This window comes from Lissotriton helveticus, chromosome 1_1 (genome assembly GCF_964261635.1).
Source record: "Lissotriton helveticus chromosome 1_1, aLisHel1.1, whole genome shotgun sequence".
NCBI classification, from domain to species: Eukaryota; Metazoa; Chordata; class Amphibia; order Caudata; family Salamandridae; genus Lissotriton; species Lissotriton helveticus.
Genome location: NC_136057.1, coordinates 975453675 through 975473072, shown reverse-complemented (window position 1 = coordinate 975473072; position 19398 = coordinate 975453675). Strand labels below are relative to the sequence as shown.

At 47.8% G+C, this 19398-nt stretch overlaps 1 protein-coding gene across 1 annotated transcript in view; it reads right to left on the bottom strand.

Annotated features, from left to right (window-relative positions):
- Window positions 1–15011, bottom strand: part of LOC144819518 (tubulin alpha-1C chain-like) — a 146041-nt gene extending 131030 nt beyond the window's left edge. The window contains exon 1 of the mRNA XM_078677371.1: window positions 14858–15011. Coding sequence (XP_078533497.1) covers window positions 14858–14860 — 3 coding nt within the window. The 5' untranslated portion in view covers window positions 14861–15011. The remainder of the gene's footprint in view (window positions 1–14857) is intronic.
- Between the last annotated feature and the right edge of the window lie 4387 nt (window positions 15012–19398).

Sequence of the window (19398 nt, the reverse complement as noted above, 5' to 3'; positions counted from 1 at the left end):
ATAATGGCTAACAGAATACCTGGTAAATCAACGTTAAATTTGCTCACCTCGAACATAAGAGGCTTCACAAATCCCAAGAAAATAAGACAAATGTTCGCATGTAGACAGGTGGCCAATTGACATTATTTTGCTGCAGGAAACACATGTGGCCCCACACACCCCTACTAATATTGGCCGAATCTATGCATAGTTCCACATACTCTTACTCTGAGGGGTTTCGATACTGGTAAAAAAGGGTACGAACTTCAAGGTGGGAAATGCTATCACGGATAGGCAAGGGCGCTTTGTGATAGTCACAGGGACAATACGAGGGCAACAGATGACGATAATTAACACATATGGTCCAAACACTGATGCACCGGAGTATTACCATGAAGTATGGCAGCACCTACATGGGGTTAGTGATAGTACTTTGCTATGGTGAGGGGATCTGAATCTAGCGTTACACGACCAAATGGATAGATCGGGGACGACCACGGAACCTCATAGGAAGGCACGAGCGAAGGTATTAGATATTAGGACTCAACTGCATTTACACGACATATGGAGAGCACGCAATGCAGGAGTAAGGGAGGCAACGCACACTTCGGCTGCACATGGCAGCTGGTCCCGTATGGATTACTGGATAGGTTCAGAGAGTAAGGGAGGAAACGCACACTTCGGCTGCACACGGCAGCTGGTCCCGTATGGATTACTGGATAGGTTCAGAGACAGCTTTGCTGTGGGCAACGGGAATTCAGCATTTACCTAAAACGCTCTCCGACCATAACCCCATCATACAGTCTTGCAATACCGCACTATATACCACCTCCATACAGTTGGAGATTTAATGCCTCTGCACTTACAGATACCATTTTTGCAGACACAATCACAAAGGCCATCAAAGAATATTTTTTATTAAATGTAGAGTCCACAGATGATCCATGCCTTCTTTGGGAAGCCTTCAAAGCCACTTTACGTGGGGTCTGCATGAGCACCACAGTTGGGATCTTGCGGGATATACGAGCACAATTAACGCGTTGTGAAACACGACTGAAAATGTTAGAAACCAAATATGAACGGACACAAGACACAACTGTACTAGAAGACATATGACAGACTCAAACAGAATATCAAACTTATGCTAACGATGAGGTCAAATACATTCATAAACGTCCTACAGCCAGGAAGTTTGGGGAAGGGGGCAGACCAGGAAAAACACTTGCGTCCAAAATTTGTGAAGGGCGCAAAACGCAAAATGTGATACAAATACGTGAAGATGATGGCTCCTTACGCACTGACTCACTTGGAATTTTGCACGGTTTCGTAAAAACTTACAGCAAGCTATATAGGTCACAGCCAGTGGCGACACCTGCTGAAATACTCGACTATCTGGAGGATGTAGCCATCGCATGGCTCTGACACGCAGAGAGCTTACTTATCCCTTCCAATAACTGTAGAAGAGGTCACAGAAATTATTAAATCCTTACCGAATGGTAAAGCCCCGGGACCTGATGGGTTCACATATGAATTTTACAAAGCGCACGTAGATTTACTGGCACCCAGACTGGTCACAATGTTTGGGGATGCGTTTGAGAGAAACATCCTTCCACCAACGTTAAAGCAGTGGTGATCACGCTCCTAAAACCTGGCAAGGACCCCGAGACATGCGACTCTTATAGACCCTTGTCACTGATTAATGTAGACTCTAAAACTTTAGCTAAACTACTGGCAGTACCATTACAGCCCCTTATGGCCAACTTAGTCCTCCCAGATCAATCAGGCTTTATACCCTCAAGAGCCACCACGCACAATACTAGAACGCTATTTGCCCTCTCCCATTATCTAATTCCCAATACTAAGGCAGTGGCGGTCATGTTAGATGCCTCCAAGGCCTTTGACTCCATCGAGTGGTCATACTTACTAACGGTCCTTAATAGGATGGGCTTCCCTCCAATGTTTGTCCACTGGATTAAACACTTTTATACTGACCCGGTTGCTACAGTTCGAATTAATGGGTATGTGTCTGAAGCAATACCTATTGAGCGCGGGACACGACAGGGATGTCAGTTGTCCCCTTTACTATCCGCTCTTGCCCTTGAACCCCTCGCTTGTAAGGTCCGGCAGCTCCATCATCCATCGGCATTGCAATTCCCAAATAGACCACTACATAGCTTGTTATATGCGGACGATATGTTATTGTATGTCCGTGACCCTGACCTACATATTGCCCCTCTACTGCGGGAATATATTAAGTTTGGGGGTAAATCTGGATTGCACATTAATTGGGAAAAATTCTCCACTATACCACTCACTGATTTCACCACTAAGCAGGATACTGAATTCCCACTGGAATGGCAAACTGACCCTATAAAATATCTGGGCATATGGTACCATAGGGACCCCGAAATAGTCATAACTAATTATGGTAAGGTGATCACCTCATTAGAGGATAAAGTACACAGATGGATACAACTGCCACTGTCCCTCGCTGACCGCATAGCCATTGTCAAAATGGTAATACTACCAAAACTACTTTATTTATTCATTCAACAATAGTCCGATTTTTCCCACTAGGGAGGTCTTCAAACGGATCTCAATGGTAGTCCTAAAGCCAACATGGGTGGGTAAACAGGCGCGTGTAAACCTACATACTCTTACCCTCCCATATTCAAGAGGTGGGCTTTGTGTGCCCGATTTTCTATTATATTATCTATGTGCTCAAGCACAGTATGCTGCATACTGGTATCACGAGATTCCTTATCTGACACACACAGCGGTGGAGGAGGGAGACGCACTACCCATCCCTTTAAACGCGATTATTACACACCACCGACCACCATTACATGACAGAGATATCAATACCATTGACACTACAAATATGGCATGGCAACGACTGGGCCGAATGGCTAATAAACTCCCTCTGTACGCTCCGGCGTTACCTCTGCACCATCACCCGGACATATCTGTCACCAATGAAGAGGTGGGCATGGGGATGTTGAGGCAGGCGGGAATAGATACCTTAGGGGATTTATATGCGAACGGGACATTTAAAACACCACAAGACCTGTCCTACATCTAAAACCAGACGTTACTGTTTCGCTTCAATTACTGTAGATTACAAGGGGCAATTAAAAAGCTATATCCATGTTATCCCAAGGAACCAACGCAATTAAACACTTTACAACTCATTTTGACATCTGCTAACACCACACATTTGGTTTGCAGACTATGCCGTGGTATAGGATGAAATAGGCGGTCACAGCCACAAGGCCATGGAAAGATGGAATGCTGTTTTAGACAATCCAATTACAGAAGTGGAATGGCAAACGTCATGCACTCGGATTCAAATGCTGACACCTAATGGCAATCTCAGACTTATCCACTTTAAATATCTACACCAAGCATATTACAGGCCAAAGAAACTCTACAGATGTGGTCTCCGCAGAGAGACACATTGCACGAGCTGCAAGCTTGACCAGGCTGATTTTATTCACCTAGCATGGCATTGTGAGAAATTACATACATACTGGGAAAAGGTCACATCCATATTGGCAGCGATGATTGGAGTGGACATTGATTGCAGCATTAAAGTGTGTTTGTTGGGACTACTGCCCAATATACGAGGTCTGAAAGGTAAGTTTTGCGTGATAGCTCTACTATTAGCCAAACGACGAATTTTAATGTGCTGGGACAGCAAAAATGTACCGGATGCTAAGCAATGGATCTGTGATATGTCGCATTGTCAAGACACACTGCGCACTTATGAGGAAGAACTACCTGCCCGATCAAGACCGAAAGATTACTGGGTGTATTTAACGGACTATTTACGTGAGCATACTAATATATAATGGTACTCATCAGCTGTTGCTTGTTGTCCCATTGATGTAACATGTATATTGGTGCGACCTTATGCTTAAGTGCAACTATCGATTGTATCACTCGGATGATGAATGCAGTAGTGTAATGGTTCATATTGGTTTATCTTGTTGCTATTGCCTATATGTTCATTCTGAAACCCAATAAAAAGAATTTTTAAAAAATGCACTCTGCCTCCAGGATTGTTAAGGCCTGCCATAGGAGTGACTTAAAGCTTACTATGTGTCTATATATAAGGTAGATATAGATATACTATATCTAAGTAAGGGGTGATTATACCACCTTACCCAAGCTGAGTGATCAGTCTGTGGTGTCAGTTTGGATGGCCAGCCAGGAGTGGCATAATACATGCTGCAGTCCCTGGTAGGCCTTGGATGCACCTATGCCCTGGGTACCTATGGTGCACTATACAGGGGCTCACAAAGGTGACCCAGTGCCCAATCAGGTATGTACCTTAAGTACATGGTATCAATTTAGAGAGATAACAGATGGGCTGTGGGTCTGATTAGCAGGCCCACAGCCACACTATTCGAAAAACCAGAAAATCACAGCAAAAAGTGGAGGTGCCCATAGGAAGCAGACCCCTACTCTCCTACACCCCCCCCCCAAACGCAGGGACATTAAACTAACCTTGACCAGTTGAGTCTTCCTGTTCTAAGTGGAAATATCTGGAGAGTCCATCTGCATTGGCATGGTCAGTCCCAGGTCTATGTTCCACTGTAAAGTCCATCCCCTGTAGGGAAATGGACCACCTAAGCAGTTTGGGATTTTCACCCTTCATCTGATTTAGCCACAAGAGGGGCTTATGGTCTGTCTGAATCTTGAAATGAGTACCAAACAAGTATGGCCTCCGCTTCTTCAGGGCCCAAACCACGGCAAAGGCCTCCCTCTCAATAGCTGACCAACGTTTCTCTCTAGGGGTCAGCCTTCTGCTAATAAAAGCTATTGGCTGGTCTTGATCATCTTTATTAAATTGTGAAAGAACAGCTCCCACACCCAACTCAGAAGCATCTGTTTGTACAATGAATTCTTTGGAGTAATCTGGACTTTACAGAATAGGTGCAGTGCACATGGCCTGCTTCAGGTCATCAAATGCCTTTTGACAGCTTACTGTCCACTGAACTTTCTTTGGCATTTTCTTTGAGGTGAGGTCATTAGGAGGAGTTACAATGGACCTATAGTTCTTAACAAACTTCCTGTAGTAACCAGACAGGCCCAAGAAAGCTCTGACCTGTGTCTGGGTGGTTGGAGGAGTCCAGTCCTTTATGGTCTGTATCTTCCTCTCCAGTGGTTGAACCTGACCTCCACCTACAAGGTGGCCCAGGTACACAACCTTACTCTGCCCAATCTGGCACTTGGTAGCCTTGATAGTTAGGCCTGCCTTCTGCAGGGCCTCCAAAACATTCTTCAGGTTATCAGGTGATCTTCCCAAGTGGAGCTAAAGACAGCAATATCATCAAGATAGGCTGCACAGTAGTCATCCAGACCTGAGAGGACTTGGTTCACCAACCTTTGGAATGTGGCAGGTGCATTCTTCAGACCAAAGGCCATTACCACAAATTGAGAATGTCCTCCTGGGGTTGAAAATGCTGTTTTGGCTTTTGCATCCTCAGCTAGTCTGATTTGCCAGTAGCCAGCTGTCAAGTCAAATGTGCTCAAAAACGTGGCAGAAGCCAATCTGTCAATGAGCTCATCTGCCCTTGGTATTGGGTGGGCATCTGTCCTAGTGACAGCATTGAGACCTCTGTAGTCCACACAAAACCTCATCTCTCTCTTACCATCTTGGGTGTGAGGTTTAGGCACTAGGACTACAGGACTAGCCCAAGGGCTCTCTGAGGGCTCAATAACTCCCAACATCTTTTGGACCTCTGTCCTGATACAGTCCCGGACATGGTCAGATTGCCTGTAGATTTTACTCTTCACAGGCAGACTGTCACCAGTGTCCACCTCATGGGTGCACCAACTTGTCTGACTTGAAGTCAGTGAAAACATGTCTGTAGGACTGGAGAACTTGTCTGCAGTCCCTCTGTTGCTGATCAGTGAGGCTGCCTGCCAAGGCTACACCATCAACTGACCCATCGTCAGGGTTCTGAGAAAGCAGGTCTGGTAGAGGGTCACTCTCCTCCTCCTGTCCCTCATCTGTAGCCATGAGCAAGCCCATGTCTGCCCTGTCAACATATGCCTTCAATCTGTTGACATGAAGCACCCTGTGGGGGCTCCTGGGAGTTCCAAGGTCAACCAAGTAGGTTACCTCTCCCTTTTGCTCAACAATAGTGTGGGGTGCAGACCATTTGTCTTGGAGTGCTGCTGGGGCCACTGGCTCCAACACCCACACTTTCTGTCCTGGCTGGTTAACAGTCAGCACAGCCTTTTGGTCATGCCAGCCTTTTTGAGGTTCAAGGCTGGCCTCAAGGTTTTTGGATGCCTTTTTCATGTACTCAGCCAACCTGGAGCGGAGACCAAGTACATGGTCCACAATGTCTGGCTTAGGCTTTTTGAGAGGTAACTCCCATCCTTCCTTCATCAGACACAGGGGTCCTCTTACAGGATGCCCAAACAGAAGGTCAAAAGGGCTGTAGCCATGCCCCTTCTGTGGGACCTCTCTATAAGCAAACAAAAGGCAGGGCAGAAGGATGTCCCATCTTCGCCTAAGCTTTTCAGGTAAACCCTTGATCATGCCCTTTAAGGTTTTGTTGAATCTCTCCACCAGACCATCGCATTGTGGATGATAGGGTGTGGTGAACTTAAAGTTCACTCCACACTCCTTCCACATAGCAGTCAAATATCCAGAAAGTTTGCACCTCTGTCTGAGACAATCTCTTCCGGAAAGCCCACTCTTGAGAAAACTCCCAGGAAGGCTCTTGCCACAACAGGTGCTGTTGTGGTCCTTACGGGAATAGCTTCTGGGTATCAGGTGGCATGATCCACTATCACCAGACTAAACCTGTGCCCAGATGCTGTTTGGGGATCCATTGTTCCAACAATGTCTATCCCAACTCTTTCAAAGAGAACCCCCACCACAGGTAGTGGTATTAGGGGGGCCTTTGTGGTGCCACCTGATTTGCCACTGGCTTGGCAGGTGACACAGGAGCGACAAAACTCCTTGGCATCTTCTGACATGTGTGGCCAGTGAAAGTGAGGGACAAGCCTGTCCCAAGTCTTGGTCTGGCCAAGATGTCCTGCTAAAGGAATATCATGGGCTAAGGTAAGATGGAAGCCCCTGAATACCAAAGGTATGACCAATCTCCTAGAAGCACCAGGCTTGGGGTCTCTAGCCTCTGACTAAAGGAGCCCTTCATCCCAATACACTCTATGGGTACCTGTACCATTCTTAGCAGCAGCTTGCTGTCTGAGGGGGTTCAAGAGAGGGGCAGTCCAACTGCGCCTGCCTCAGATCTGCCCTTGAAGGTCCTCCTGTCCCAAGAAACTCAACCTGATCAGGCTCAAGCTCTTCTAGGACAGTTCCTTCTTGGGTCTCACAATCAAATTCCTCAGAAGGCTGATCCTCATTCTGAGGCAGGGGGGATGGCACTGCCTTAACCCTACTGCTATTTCTCTTGGTAGGCAACTGGTCCATAGTTTCAGGATCCAGGGCCTGTTCAGTTTTGCACTTTTTGGCCTGTGACCTGGTCACAGCAAGGATATGTGCTGATATACCGAACATCTCTGCATGAGTCCTTTACTCTACTTCAGACCAGACTGAAGATTCCAGATCATTGCCAAGCAGACATTCTACAGGGAGGTCTGAACTAACAACAACTCTTTTTGAGGCCAGTTACCCCTCCCCAGGAGAAATTACCAATTGCCATACTATGGGTGGTAGTGACATTGCTTGCATGGTCACTAGGTAATTGTCACCTAGTATTATCTGACCAGGGTCCACAAAGTTCGGTGTCACCATGGTGACAATGGCACATGTGTCCCTGTAGGCCTGAGCCACTTTGTTATTAACTAAAAGGTGTCTGTCTGTACTTGCCCAAGTTATTGGGGCTCACAGTAGAGGACATAGCCATGTCCACATCACAGACAAGAACAGCTTGAGTTGGTATTCTGAATAGGCCAGTATCCATCTCAGTATTCAGGGTTAACCCCACTATAGCCTTGGGTTGAGCACCACCACTATTAACTGTACTAGGGGGTGCAGGTGCCTTAGAGGCAATAGTGGTTGGAGCGGTCTCCTTTTTGGTGCAATCAGTGAGTATTAACCTTACAATTTTTTTGCACCAGGGTTTCATTGGGCCTTCCTTTTTCTTAGATTGTTGGGAACCCCCACCATTAGAAGCTTTTTGGGGACCTTGTGAAGACTTCTGGTCTTTTGCTCTCTCCCCACCCTTTTGGTCTTGCTTCTTCTGATCACCACCTTGGTTCTGGACCTTCTGCTTCACCCTGGTTCTGACCCACTTGTCTGCCTTCTTTCCCAATTCTTGGGGAGAGATCAGAGTCAATCAGGTGTTGATGCAATAACTGGTTCTGACAATTATTAAGAATTGGTTCTCTCATAATCAAATTATACAATTCGGTACAGTCTTTGACCTTACTGCCCAGTAACCAGCCTTCCAGAGCCTTAGTGGCACAATCTACAAAGTCAGTCCAGTCCTGAGTCTGTGTCTTCTGGGTGTCTCTGAACAACAACCTATACTGTTCAGTGGTTAAGCCAAACCCATCTATCAGAGTACTCTTCAGGACAGTGTATTTGTTAGCATCCTCATCACTAACTGGGAGGAGCTTGTCTCTACCTTTTTCGGATAAGGAGAGCCATAAGATTGCTGCCCACTGACTTTGGGGTACCTGCTGTACTTTGCAAGCCCTCTCCAAAGCAGTTATCCACTTGTGGATGTCATCCCCACTCTGGTAGGGAAGGACAATCTTACTTCGGTTTCTATGGTCATTTGATCTTTCCCTATCTCTAGGGATGTTGCCGCCACCAGTGGAATCTAATCCACTCACCTTTTGCTCTCTAGCGAGAGCCAGGGCCTCTTTGGCAAGGGCAATTTATTGCCTCTTGATCCTAAGCTTGACTTCCCTCATTCTAGCCTTATGCTCTCTTCTCTGAAGGGGGGGGGGGGGGGGGGGGGGGAGTCACTCTCCCCATTGCTGAGGTATCTGACCCCACTGAGTCACCAGAATGGTGGGAGTCACTGGAAAGTGACCTCCTTCTGTGCTCAGTGTTAGGCCTACTTGGGGGCCTGGATTGGATTCTCTCCTGTCCAGTCCCAAGTAGTCCTAGGTTGACCTGGTTCAGTTCTCCAACTTGGACCTGATCATCATCCTCTTCATCATCAGAACCCCCTGGGAGTCCTCTGTTGAGGGATGCCCCCCCTTCCACTACCTGTCTGATCTGGGGTTGCTGCCTTTTCTACATCATACTCCACTAATAGATCTATCAGGTGTCTCCGGGTTGGACTCTGTCTGGTCTCAGTCTCCTGAGTGAACACAAACTTCTAAGCTCATTAAAAGTAAATGTGTCATAGTTAGAAGGGACCCTGGGGAGAGACACACTAGGCTCTCCTCTCAAGGACATTCTCTAGTGGAGGTGTGGTGTGTAAGTCCTAAGTGTTACCTACTAGAACCTCTCTAGGAGTTGTAGTCAGGGTGTGCTAAGCCCTTTCCTCTACAACAACTAAGTTCAGTAGAACTTAAGTATTATAAGACTTGATTTATATGTAACTCTAGGTACCTTAATGTGATCTTTCAAATGATATCTTAAGATAGCAAGCTCTTATCCCACCGCTGCCACCAATGTGAGAAGTTAGCCTGGCATATGAGGTCCACTATTCTAGTGGGCACCTTGCACCAGTCTAAACGACCCTTATAGATGGTGGTTGTAAAGTCAACCTTATAGACAAGCTATCCTAGTGGTAGCATGGACCAGCAGTCTTAGGCTAAAACTTCAGAGCATGTGAAGCCAGCTGTTTTACCATATATAATCCCTTGAATACCAAATGAAAGGACACCACACAAGGTATATCTCAAATATATATGTATTTATTACTAACACAACCCCTCTGCACTCTTTATGAGGTCAGAGTTTGAGATACGTTACAAGTTATCATTAAGCATACTATAAGTTACACAAATACAATTCTGCCCTAGGGGCCTCACGAACCATATACTAAGTAAGTGGTATAAGAACCACTTCAGTAATAGTGAATAGGCCTAGGGAATCGCTGGGGTTACCCTACAGCACCAAAGGTTTGGAAGTAGAAGACCCGTGGAAGAAGCGTGCAGTGTGGGAACACAGACACAAGTTACCACTGACTTACAATGGAGAACGAAGAAGTCACAAAGTTACTGATTAAGGACACTTCCGGGTGGACTACGGTGAAACCCCTTTAAACTAGGACACTTTGATAGTCAATACGCACGGGAGCACTGAGTACTCGAGTTACCTCACCCAGGGAAGCCGGGTGCATAGGTGTCTTTTCGGGTCTGGTTTCGTCGATGCTTTCAATGGAGACCTGCAAAAGAAGTGCTGCAGGCGGCCGAAGGAAGAGTGTCCGGGTGGATCGAGGAGCTGAAGAACCTGAAAAACCTGAAAGCAGAGGGGACAGAGTCTGGGTTACTAGCCAGTGACCAGGAAGGATCCAGGATGGAACCAGGTGATGTCGCGATGCAAACAGGTGAAGCTGGTCTCTGCAGCCACGAGGACCAGGAGGCGTTGACAACCAGGAGCTGGATTCGAGCTGTCCCACAAAGGATCTAGTTGACTGCAGTGTCTGTATCCGGATTGGACCCAACAAGCCTTGGCAATCGCAACCCACGCAGGAAGTGAAGGTTGGCTTCAGGTCAGACCAGCAAGGTCAGAGGGGCTTCTTCTTTGCAGGGAAGCTGGAGCAAGCAGGAGAGCAAGATGATTTTAAAGGTTCTCCTTCAGGGGGCTCACTAGCCAACGAGCTAACAACCAGGAAGACGCGTCGAGCTGAAATGCAGGAGCAGGCCCCAGGCGGCACTCGTGGAATGTGGAGGGCTAAGCTTCGGTGCAAATGGTGCTCAGGTCTGGGGCTTCTCGTACCCCAATGCACAACTGCGAGTTATCTCAGGAGTCTATGCAGTTAGCAATTTGCAGGATGTCCAGGGAGTCTGGTCCCACGTCTCTCGTGTCCGCCACGGGTCTCAGCTTTGCTGTGAATGTGGGTCGGAATCCAAGAAGCCTGGAAGTCAAGTCCTGAGTAGCTGAGTCTTCGGGTTCCGTCGGGAGCGTCGACAAAGCAAACCGGCAAGTTACTGGTGGTGCCTGTTTGAACAGGGTGGTCACTCCTTGACCACAAGGTAGATGTCTTCAGTCTTCTAGTTGATGTAGAAAGTCAAAGGTCCAAGAGTTCGTTTCAGAGTTTCAGTCCAGGATAACCTAGTGTCTCTAGACACAGCTCCTATCTTTATACTAATCTAAGGGGCTGGATTACCTGCTAGGTCCCTCCTATGGGTGGACACTGAGAAGGGGGTGGTTAAATGCCTTTCTCTTTGTCCAGTTTTGCGCCAGAGAGGGGTTGGAGTCCCCAGAAACTGGTTTCAACCGGGCTATGCATGGAGCACCTTGTGTGCCCCAGGCAGTCTCTCATTTTGCAGCCCCAATACACTAAAAGCCTGTCTGGGGAGGTGCTAGCACCTCCCAAGGCAGAAAACCTATTCTCCAGGCCTTCCCTGCCGGAGTTTCGTCCAGCAGCAGGAGGACAGACTCGTGTCTGTGGCAGCAGCATCCATTTTGTGATGCTGAGGCTCTGTTTAACTTTAACCGGGTAAAGCAGTAACCAACATGTCTTCTCCCTCTAGAAGGGTGGAATGCTACCCCCACTGCCAGAATTGGCAGGGGGGGGGGGGAGGTAGTATTCCAAAGTGTTGGACACCTTACACGACATGTTTTGATAAAGCCAAACCAAAGTTAGCATTAACCGCGAGGATTATAATGCACTTAAGAGTATATGGTATGGCTATACCCTGGAACAACAGTAAGGAAATGGTTCCGACCTCTACAGACAGGCTCAGCTCATGCTAGAGCACCATCTCACATAAAACCAAGCACACTGCCTCCAGGATTGTTAAGGCCTGCCATAGGAGTGACTTATAGGTTACTATGTGTCTATATACAAGGTTACTATGTGTCTATATACAAGGTAGATATACTATATCTAAGTAAGGGGTGATTACACCACCTTACCCAAGCTGAGTGATCAGCCTGTGGTGTCAGTTTGGGTGGCATAATACATGCTGCAGCCCCTGGTAGGCCTTGGATGCACCTATGCCCTGGGTACCTATGGTGCACTATACAGGGGCTCACAAAAGGTGACCCAGTACCCAATCAGGTATGTACCTAAAGTACATGGTATCAATTTAGAGAGAGAACAGCTGGGCTGTGGGTCTGATTAGCAGGCCCACAGCCACACTAAAGTCAAAAAACCAGAAAATAACAGCAAAAAGTGGGGGTGACCATAGGAAGCAGACCCTACTCTCCTACACCGTCCATGCTAGGTTTCTCCAGGTAACGTGCAGTCGGTTTCGTATTTCATTTTAGACACCTAATGGTACTTCTATGTTCCATTATGCGGGTCATCACTTTCCTGCTGGTCATGGCAATATATTGGGTTTTACAGGGGCATGTGATGAAACACACACAAAACAACGTAACTGGCATGAAAATAACAGTTTACCAAGGGCCACTAAAAAGTAACTAGAATTACATTACCTTCCTCCACAGGTTCTCTCCCTCCAGCCTATACCCATGAATCCAGTGTTCAACAAGTGTGAAAATAAAGGGTCTGTATCATCAAACAGGCACCCTCCAGTATTAAAAAGGTAAAAAGAACAGTATTTGGTTTAAATAAACTTAAGGCAGATCTCACAAGTCCATATTTGTTCTCTGCAGCCTATTAGAGTCCTCATTTAATAAATGTGTAAACAATACTCCTGATTCTGGACCGCCACCCTCCAGTTACGGGAACGCAGGCTATACACTTCAACTGACTTCAACTGTCTGGAAAGCGGTCATCCTCCTGCAGCTTGTGCAATGGCAAACCATGGGCATCCAAAATGGCTCCCACTGGTTTCAGTATCAGAGACACAGAGCCCTACTACACAAATATGAACTCCACAAACACACAGAATGTCAGTTCAAAATCCTGGATTTTCACATCACAGGAACTATACACGAGAGGGGCCCGTAAGGAACACTCACCTACTCAGATAATGTTTGGTAAATTATATGAGATTAGTAAACATGATATACTGCCACCATCACCTTTTGAGTGAAGCCGGACAGAAATTCTCAGGCCACTATGAGGGCATGCCTCTCCAAGTGCCTGCCTAGGCTGAAGTTGCCTAAAATGAGTTGCGTGGTTTTGTCGTTATTGTACTTCTGCAAATTGCCTAACCGCATTTCATAGATCAGAACCACCCCTTCTTTAAAGGCATAACCAAACACCTAAGCTCCTCTCACCCACCTTTTGCACGACCTCACATAGCCCCTACTAATTGTTACACAAAGAAACAGGATAAGAAGCATTGATTGATTTCCTTTGGAGCACAAGATTAATCATAATAGCCAACAATAATCAACCACTGGATTAATCACCAACCTTGGGTTCCGAGTAACGTGTTGTGCAGCGCTTCTATACCTTCTTCTGGGGTAGTAAGCGCTATAGAAATCTGACAAGCAGTACAAGTCCCAGAATGCAAGGTTAAACACTGGATTAGCTAAACTCCTCAAACATGGGAAACATGAGGTATACGTATGTGAGGGACAGGAATTTCAAGCTCCCCTTTAAAATGCACGATTAGTATAGCTTTATTTGAAGGAGAACAGAAAGAAATATATATATATATATATATATATATATATATATATATATATATATATATACACACACACACACACACACACACAATATACATACACATAATATACATATACACCCCACCCCCCCACACCATTTCCTGAAAACAAAAATAAATAAGACGGTGAAGCACAAAGCGAGCAGTTTCGCCCATGTAAGTAAGGCAGAGATGTTTAAATTAAAAGGCAACGAAAGAGAGACAGGGAAACTTGAGGGCAAAAACCAGGCGTTAGCCAATGCTTGTGAATTCGCGCGTCTAAGCCTACACGAGTTGCCCCTCCCCAACCCCCGGTGCCAGATATGAAGATAGTTCAAATTCCGCAAGTGTAGAGTTTCTACAACACACCAGGGGCGCGGCAAGCCCCAAACAGTTGAACCAACACCCAGACAGACACCTGTGAGGAGCCCTCAAACAATCGACAGAATCCGCCCCTTAAAGCACCCTCCCACCAAAAAACGTCGACGCCTCTGAATGCATTTACCTGCTAAAATAAAGTTTTGGAGATCAGATTTAAGTGAATTTAAAATAGCGGGAACCGCCGCCAGAGAGACGAAGAGGGCACGTTTTACGGGTGAAAAGATGAATTATTAATTTCATCGAGAGAACAGCGGCTACCAGTCTGGTTTTCGAGGCCGGGCCGGGCATTTTGCAGTCTCATGCGCAGCGGTTCACGAGCATCAGAGAGACCGGACTTCAATCAGTCAACATCCGCGTCAGGGTCTCACCACGTCCCCCCAAAAAACAATGCCCTCTATTCACCACAAAATGCCCACTTTTAACTGTCGAAATTTCAGTTGAAAGCGTCTCATCTCGTGTAGTTAAATTACATTTTCGACCGTTCATTAAAATAAAAAAAAACACACGCAATAGATGCATTTTTTACCTTAAATGTGTCCTATACAGACACCCACACAATGCAATCCTGATAAGCGTTGATAACAGCCCCACGTTCCGCCCTTTAGAGTAGCTCAAATGCCAAAATACCCCCCAAAAGACGAATCTAGTCAGCACCAAGGGAACACAGACCGCTGAAAATTGCGAATAAGGTCATTTTAACATGAAATTGCGACCGATTGGCACAGAGAGCACGGATATAACGTATTTACTTCTTCAATAGAATTGTAATCACCCAGCCCCGGTTTACCGAACAAACTTCCCCTTGAACTCTTACCATGTTGGGAAAGAGCTTGAAGCTGGCCTCGAAAGCAAAGGACCTTCCCTGGGTTTTCAGCTCAGCAGAATGAGAGCTCGCAGACACAGCTGTTCACAGTAGAGGCAGCCGCTGTGTTTTAAAGGCGCAGTTCTTTGACTGCTTGCTGTTAAAGCAACAGTACTCCCAAAAACATTTCCCTAAAAGCATGTGTATTAGAGAAAGACTCCAAGATCTCAGACCAGGTAAGCAGGTGGATTTAGACCAAAGTTAACTTTTAAAAAAGAAAACTTAATTTACATGGTATGTTGCTCGATTAAACATTTTGTCCCCAATGATGCAGAGTAGGTAAGGATGTGCTCTATCTAGCTTGCCACGCTCGTACGCAATGAGTAGAAGTATAGGTGTGTATTAAGTACACACGCAAAATAAATAGTGGCTAAGCCAGAGACTTTTCAAAACCAGTATTTCCACCTTCTCTCCTGGAAAGGCGACCACATTTTTTGAAATATTTTTTTATTGCAGAAACAGAAATAAACCTGTTCAATAGGCCAACCTATACACTGAGGGCCCCCAACATGCAGTATGACAGCAAACCAATACACAGCCGATTAGCCCACATCTCGGAGGCTGGGCGGCGCTTCAATTGACCAGTTCGCTGGAGGTACCTCAGTGCCTGCCCTGTTCGGGCCATAGGTCAGTTATAACACATCATATCTGCTTTTACCCCATAACAACCAACCCATCCCTCTCCATCTATCCCTAGGCCACTCCACTGTCACTTCTCACCATTCGCTATGATAACCTCCCAGGGCCACCCGATTCCGGGAGGCTGCCGCATGGCGGCAACCACCCCCACCGTCGATTTCTTCCCATAACCCCCCCCCACCAACTGCTGCTAACGCGGGTTCCAATATTCCCTTCCTGCTCTAAGGATGGACATCTACCAGGAGATTCAGACAAACAAGTAGTCCCCATTGAATCCCTTCCTATACCTGATCGAGCTCCTCGCCTTCAGTTATGTAGTCCCTTAACGCCTGCACTACCAGCTCCCAGGACCGCGCCAGTTCCAAACTTTTCTCGTTGCCAGTTCTGGTCGCTTGACGCATCCTAAGCACACTCTCACAGCCCGACCACTTCAACAATTCATTCCTCCATCTCCGCACAGACGGCCCCTCTTTAGATTTCCAATGCCAAGTGATTTCGCGCTGTGCCAGTATTAATCCCATCCCAATGAATTTGCTCGTCACCTTGGTCTTCTTAGTGTGCGGGAACCAAAGAAGCAGACATGCAGCCATGTCAAAGTCTACCTCCCTATCCGTGACAGCGTTCAGGAGTTCTCCCACCTCCGGCCAGTAGTCCCCTAACTTCGGGCACCCCCACAGCATGTGGTCTAGATCTACCTCAGGCTCTAGACATCTCGGGCACATGGCATCAAGCACCTGGAAGTGTCGACGTAATCTCTCCGGGGTCAGATACGCACGATGGAGAACGAAAAAATGCACCTGCTGAAACCTTGCATTCCTCGTTCCCTTCCAGGTCCTGTGTAACACCTGACCCCACACGGTGTCCGGGATTGGTTTGCCTATACTGGCCTCCCATCGCGATTTCAACTCAACCAAAGGCACCAGTCCTTCATGTAACATTCTGTTGTGGAGGCACGTCACCGCATTGACGGTGCCCGCGGCCATCATCACATATTGGCACACCATCGTCACCTCCGGTTCCACCAGTCCACCCCCCCAATGCCGCTGCATCGCCGTTACGACCGCCGCATGCAACAGGAAGGTGCCACCCGGCAGGCCGAATCGTTCCTGTAAAGTCTGGTATGGGGCCAGCGTCCCGTCCATATAGAGGTCTCCCACCATCTGCAAGCCCAGTTCTTCCCACGTTAATAATGGGGACCAATCCCCCCCGTGTGGCAAGGCGGTCAGCATTCCCAGCGGAATCTCCGGCGCATACGGCCGGCGCTTCCCAGCCCTCTTCAGGTTCCTATTCCAACACAATCTCAGTGTCCTTTCCTCCATCGTAAGATCCCTTCCCGCCAGTCTCTGTTGCATCACGATAGACGACATGTCTCCGAACGCCGACCCCTCGGGCGTTATCAGGCCCCCTAAATTCTCTGGCCACGTTCTGTGTCAGGACCTGGAGCTGCGCCGCCAGATAATATAATTCAAAGTCGGGGACTGCCATCCCCCCCTCACACTTGGGTCTTGTCAAGGTGGTCAATGCCACCCTTCGGCGACCCTGGCCCCAGAGAAAGCCAGTCACCAATGTCCTCAGCTCCCTAAAGATTCCCTGCGGGATCCATACCGGCAACGTTCTAAAATAATAAAGTAGCCGCGGGAGTGCCACCATTTTCAACAGTGCTACTCGACCCAGCACGGACAGTGGGAGAGAGGCCCAGAAGTCCATACTGCCCCTCAGCTCTCGGATGCAGCGCCCCACATTCCCCTCAAGGAGGTCCGCTGCGTCGTGGTAGAAGCGCACTCCTAGGTAAACAAAACAAGAGGGTTCCCAAACTACCGGTCTCGTGAGTTGTGGGCAGAGCGTGGTCTTCCGCAACGGAAACACACATGTCTTAGACCAGTTCACCCTGAGGCCTGATAGCCTACCGAACCTGCCCAACATGTCCACCGCGCCTTCCAAAGCCCTCCCAGAATCCGCCAGGTACAATAACAGGTCGTCGGCATATAACGATATATAGTGCGATTCAGGTCCCTGTGCAATACCGTCGTAGACAATGCCCGATCTTGCCTGCGCCGCTAGCGGCTCCATTGCTAAGGCAAAGAGCAGAGGGGACAGTGAACAGCCCTGCCTCGTGTCCCTACAAACCGGATAAGCCGGAGAGACCATGGTCCCCAGCTGCACCCGCGCCGTAGCCGAGGAATAAAGCACTCTCGTCCAACCCCGGAACCCTTCCCCAACTCTGAACTTCAGCAGCACGCCATCCAGATAATCCCACTCTAAGCTGTCAAACGCCTTTTCGATATCAACCGTCAACACTACCGGGCCCTGTTCCGCCGTAGCAGCATCATCAATGACCCCGATCAACCGACGGATATTCATCGATGTGCTCCTAGAGGGGATGAATCCCGCTTGATCCCTATGCACCAAGGAGGTCATCAGCGGTAGGAGCCTGGTAGCTAGGATACGACTCAAGATCTTGTAGTCTACAGTTAGCATAGACAATGGACGGTAAGAAGAGACATCCAACACATCCCTGCTCGGCTTCAGCAGCGGCACTACCAGCGCCTCCCTCATAGAGTCAGGCAACCGCCCCAATCGCCCCAATCGGCTCGCTTCCGCGTACACAATCTGCAGCCTGGGTGCTAACTCTTCCATAAATTTAGCGTAGAACTCTATCGGTAGTCCATCCACCCCTGGGGTTTTATTCCGCGCCATATGACTAATTGCCCCTCTTATTTCCGCTAGGGTAATGGGGCCTCCCAGGTCCCGGGCGTCCTCCACATCCAGTAACGGTAAAGGGATCTGATCTAAGTAATCATCTATCTCCGTAGCAGCTGCTTCGAGGTGGCTGGCATACAGTCCCGTATAGTAGGACTGAAAGCGCCCCAGGACCGCTGACTGCGAGTAGACCACTACCCCGTCCTCCTGTCGCACACTCATGATCGGGCACCCTCTAGGGTTCGGATCAGCCAGCTTTGCAAGGAGCGTACCCACTTTATCCCGCTCCTCATGCACTCTGACAGCATACAATTTATAATCAAAACACCTCAATCTCTCCGTCTCAGTCGCCACTCCCTCCTTAGCTTGCAACAATCGTTCCTGCAACTCCGGCCTCTAGGGTCTCTGTTGTTCCACCCCTCTCAGCACTTCCTCGGAAAGGCGACCACATTATCTGTTTGTAGGGACATTCTGGCTCCTCGGTCCCCAGCGGTATTCACAGTTCCATGCCGACTAGTTCGTCTAGTTAAAGAATTTCCTTTCACTTCTGTGACTCGTGGTCATGATTTTAAAGTGGGTTAAACTGGACTACAGGTCCCAACATACACTGGAAAAAACTGGACTGGGTGAGCTACACGCACATCTGGCTGAGAGGGAGCCCTGAGAACTGCAGTGCTGTAGAATCGCCCCTGTCTGGGAAATGTACCAGAGCCTTATTGCACTAAGCTATCACGACTGTCCTACAGAGGAAGGTTTGGAAATGACGGATTTATGGGGCGAGGGGAGAGCTGGTGACAAGAATGTCCCTGTGGCAGACCCAATTATTTTAATAGGAGCTAAGAAATTCATTTTACAGCACAATCTCCACATATATTGGCTAACCAGCCATAGGTTTTACAGGGAATTTTGAAGGGAAACTCATGAAATATTGGAATACTTTGGCCACCGACAAAGTACCAATGATGATTATTTCTCTGCAGCGACAAGCCATGCATGTGTCTATTTCTGCAAGACTGGCCCTTTTAGGTGGCATTTGTAAAGTAGGGATAGGGCCCACTCCCTTTACACCATCCAGGTCCACCGGAGGTCTCGGCATATCTGAACATCGCAAGAGACATCTGCGGGTACCGGGACGGTTCAGAATTGAAATGTAC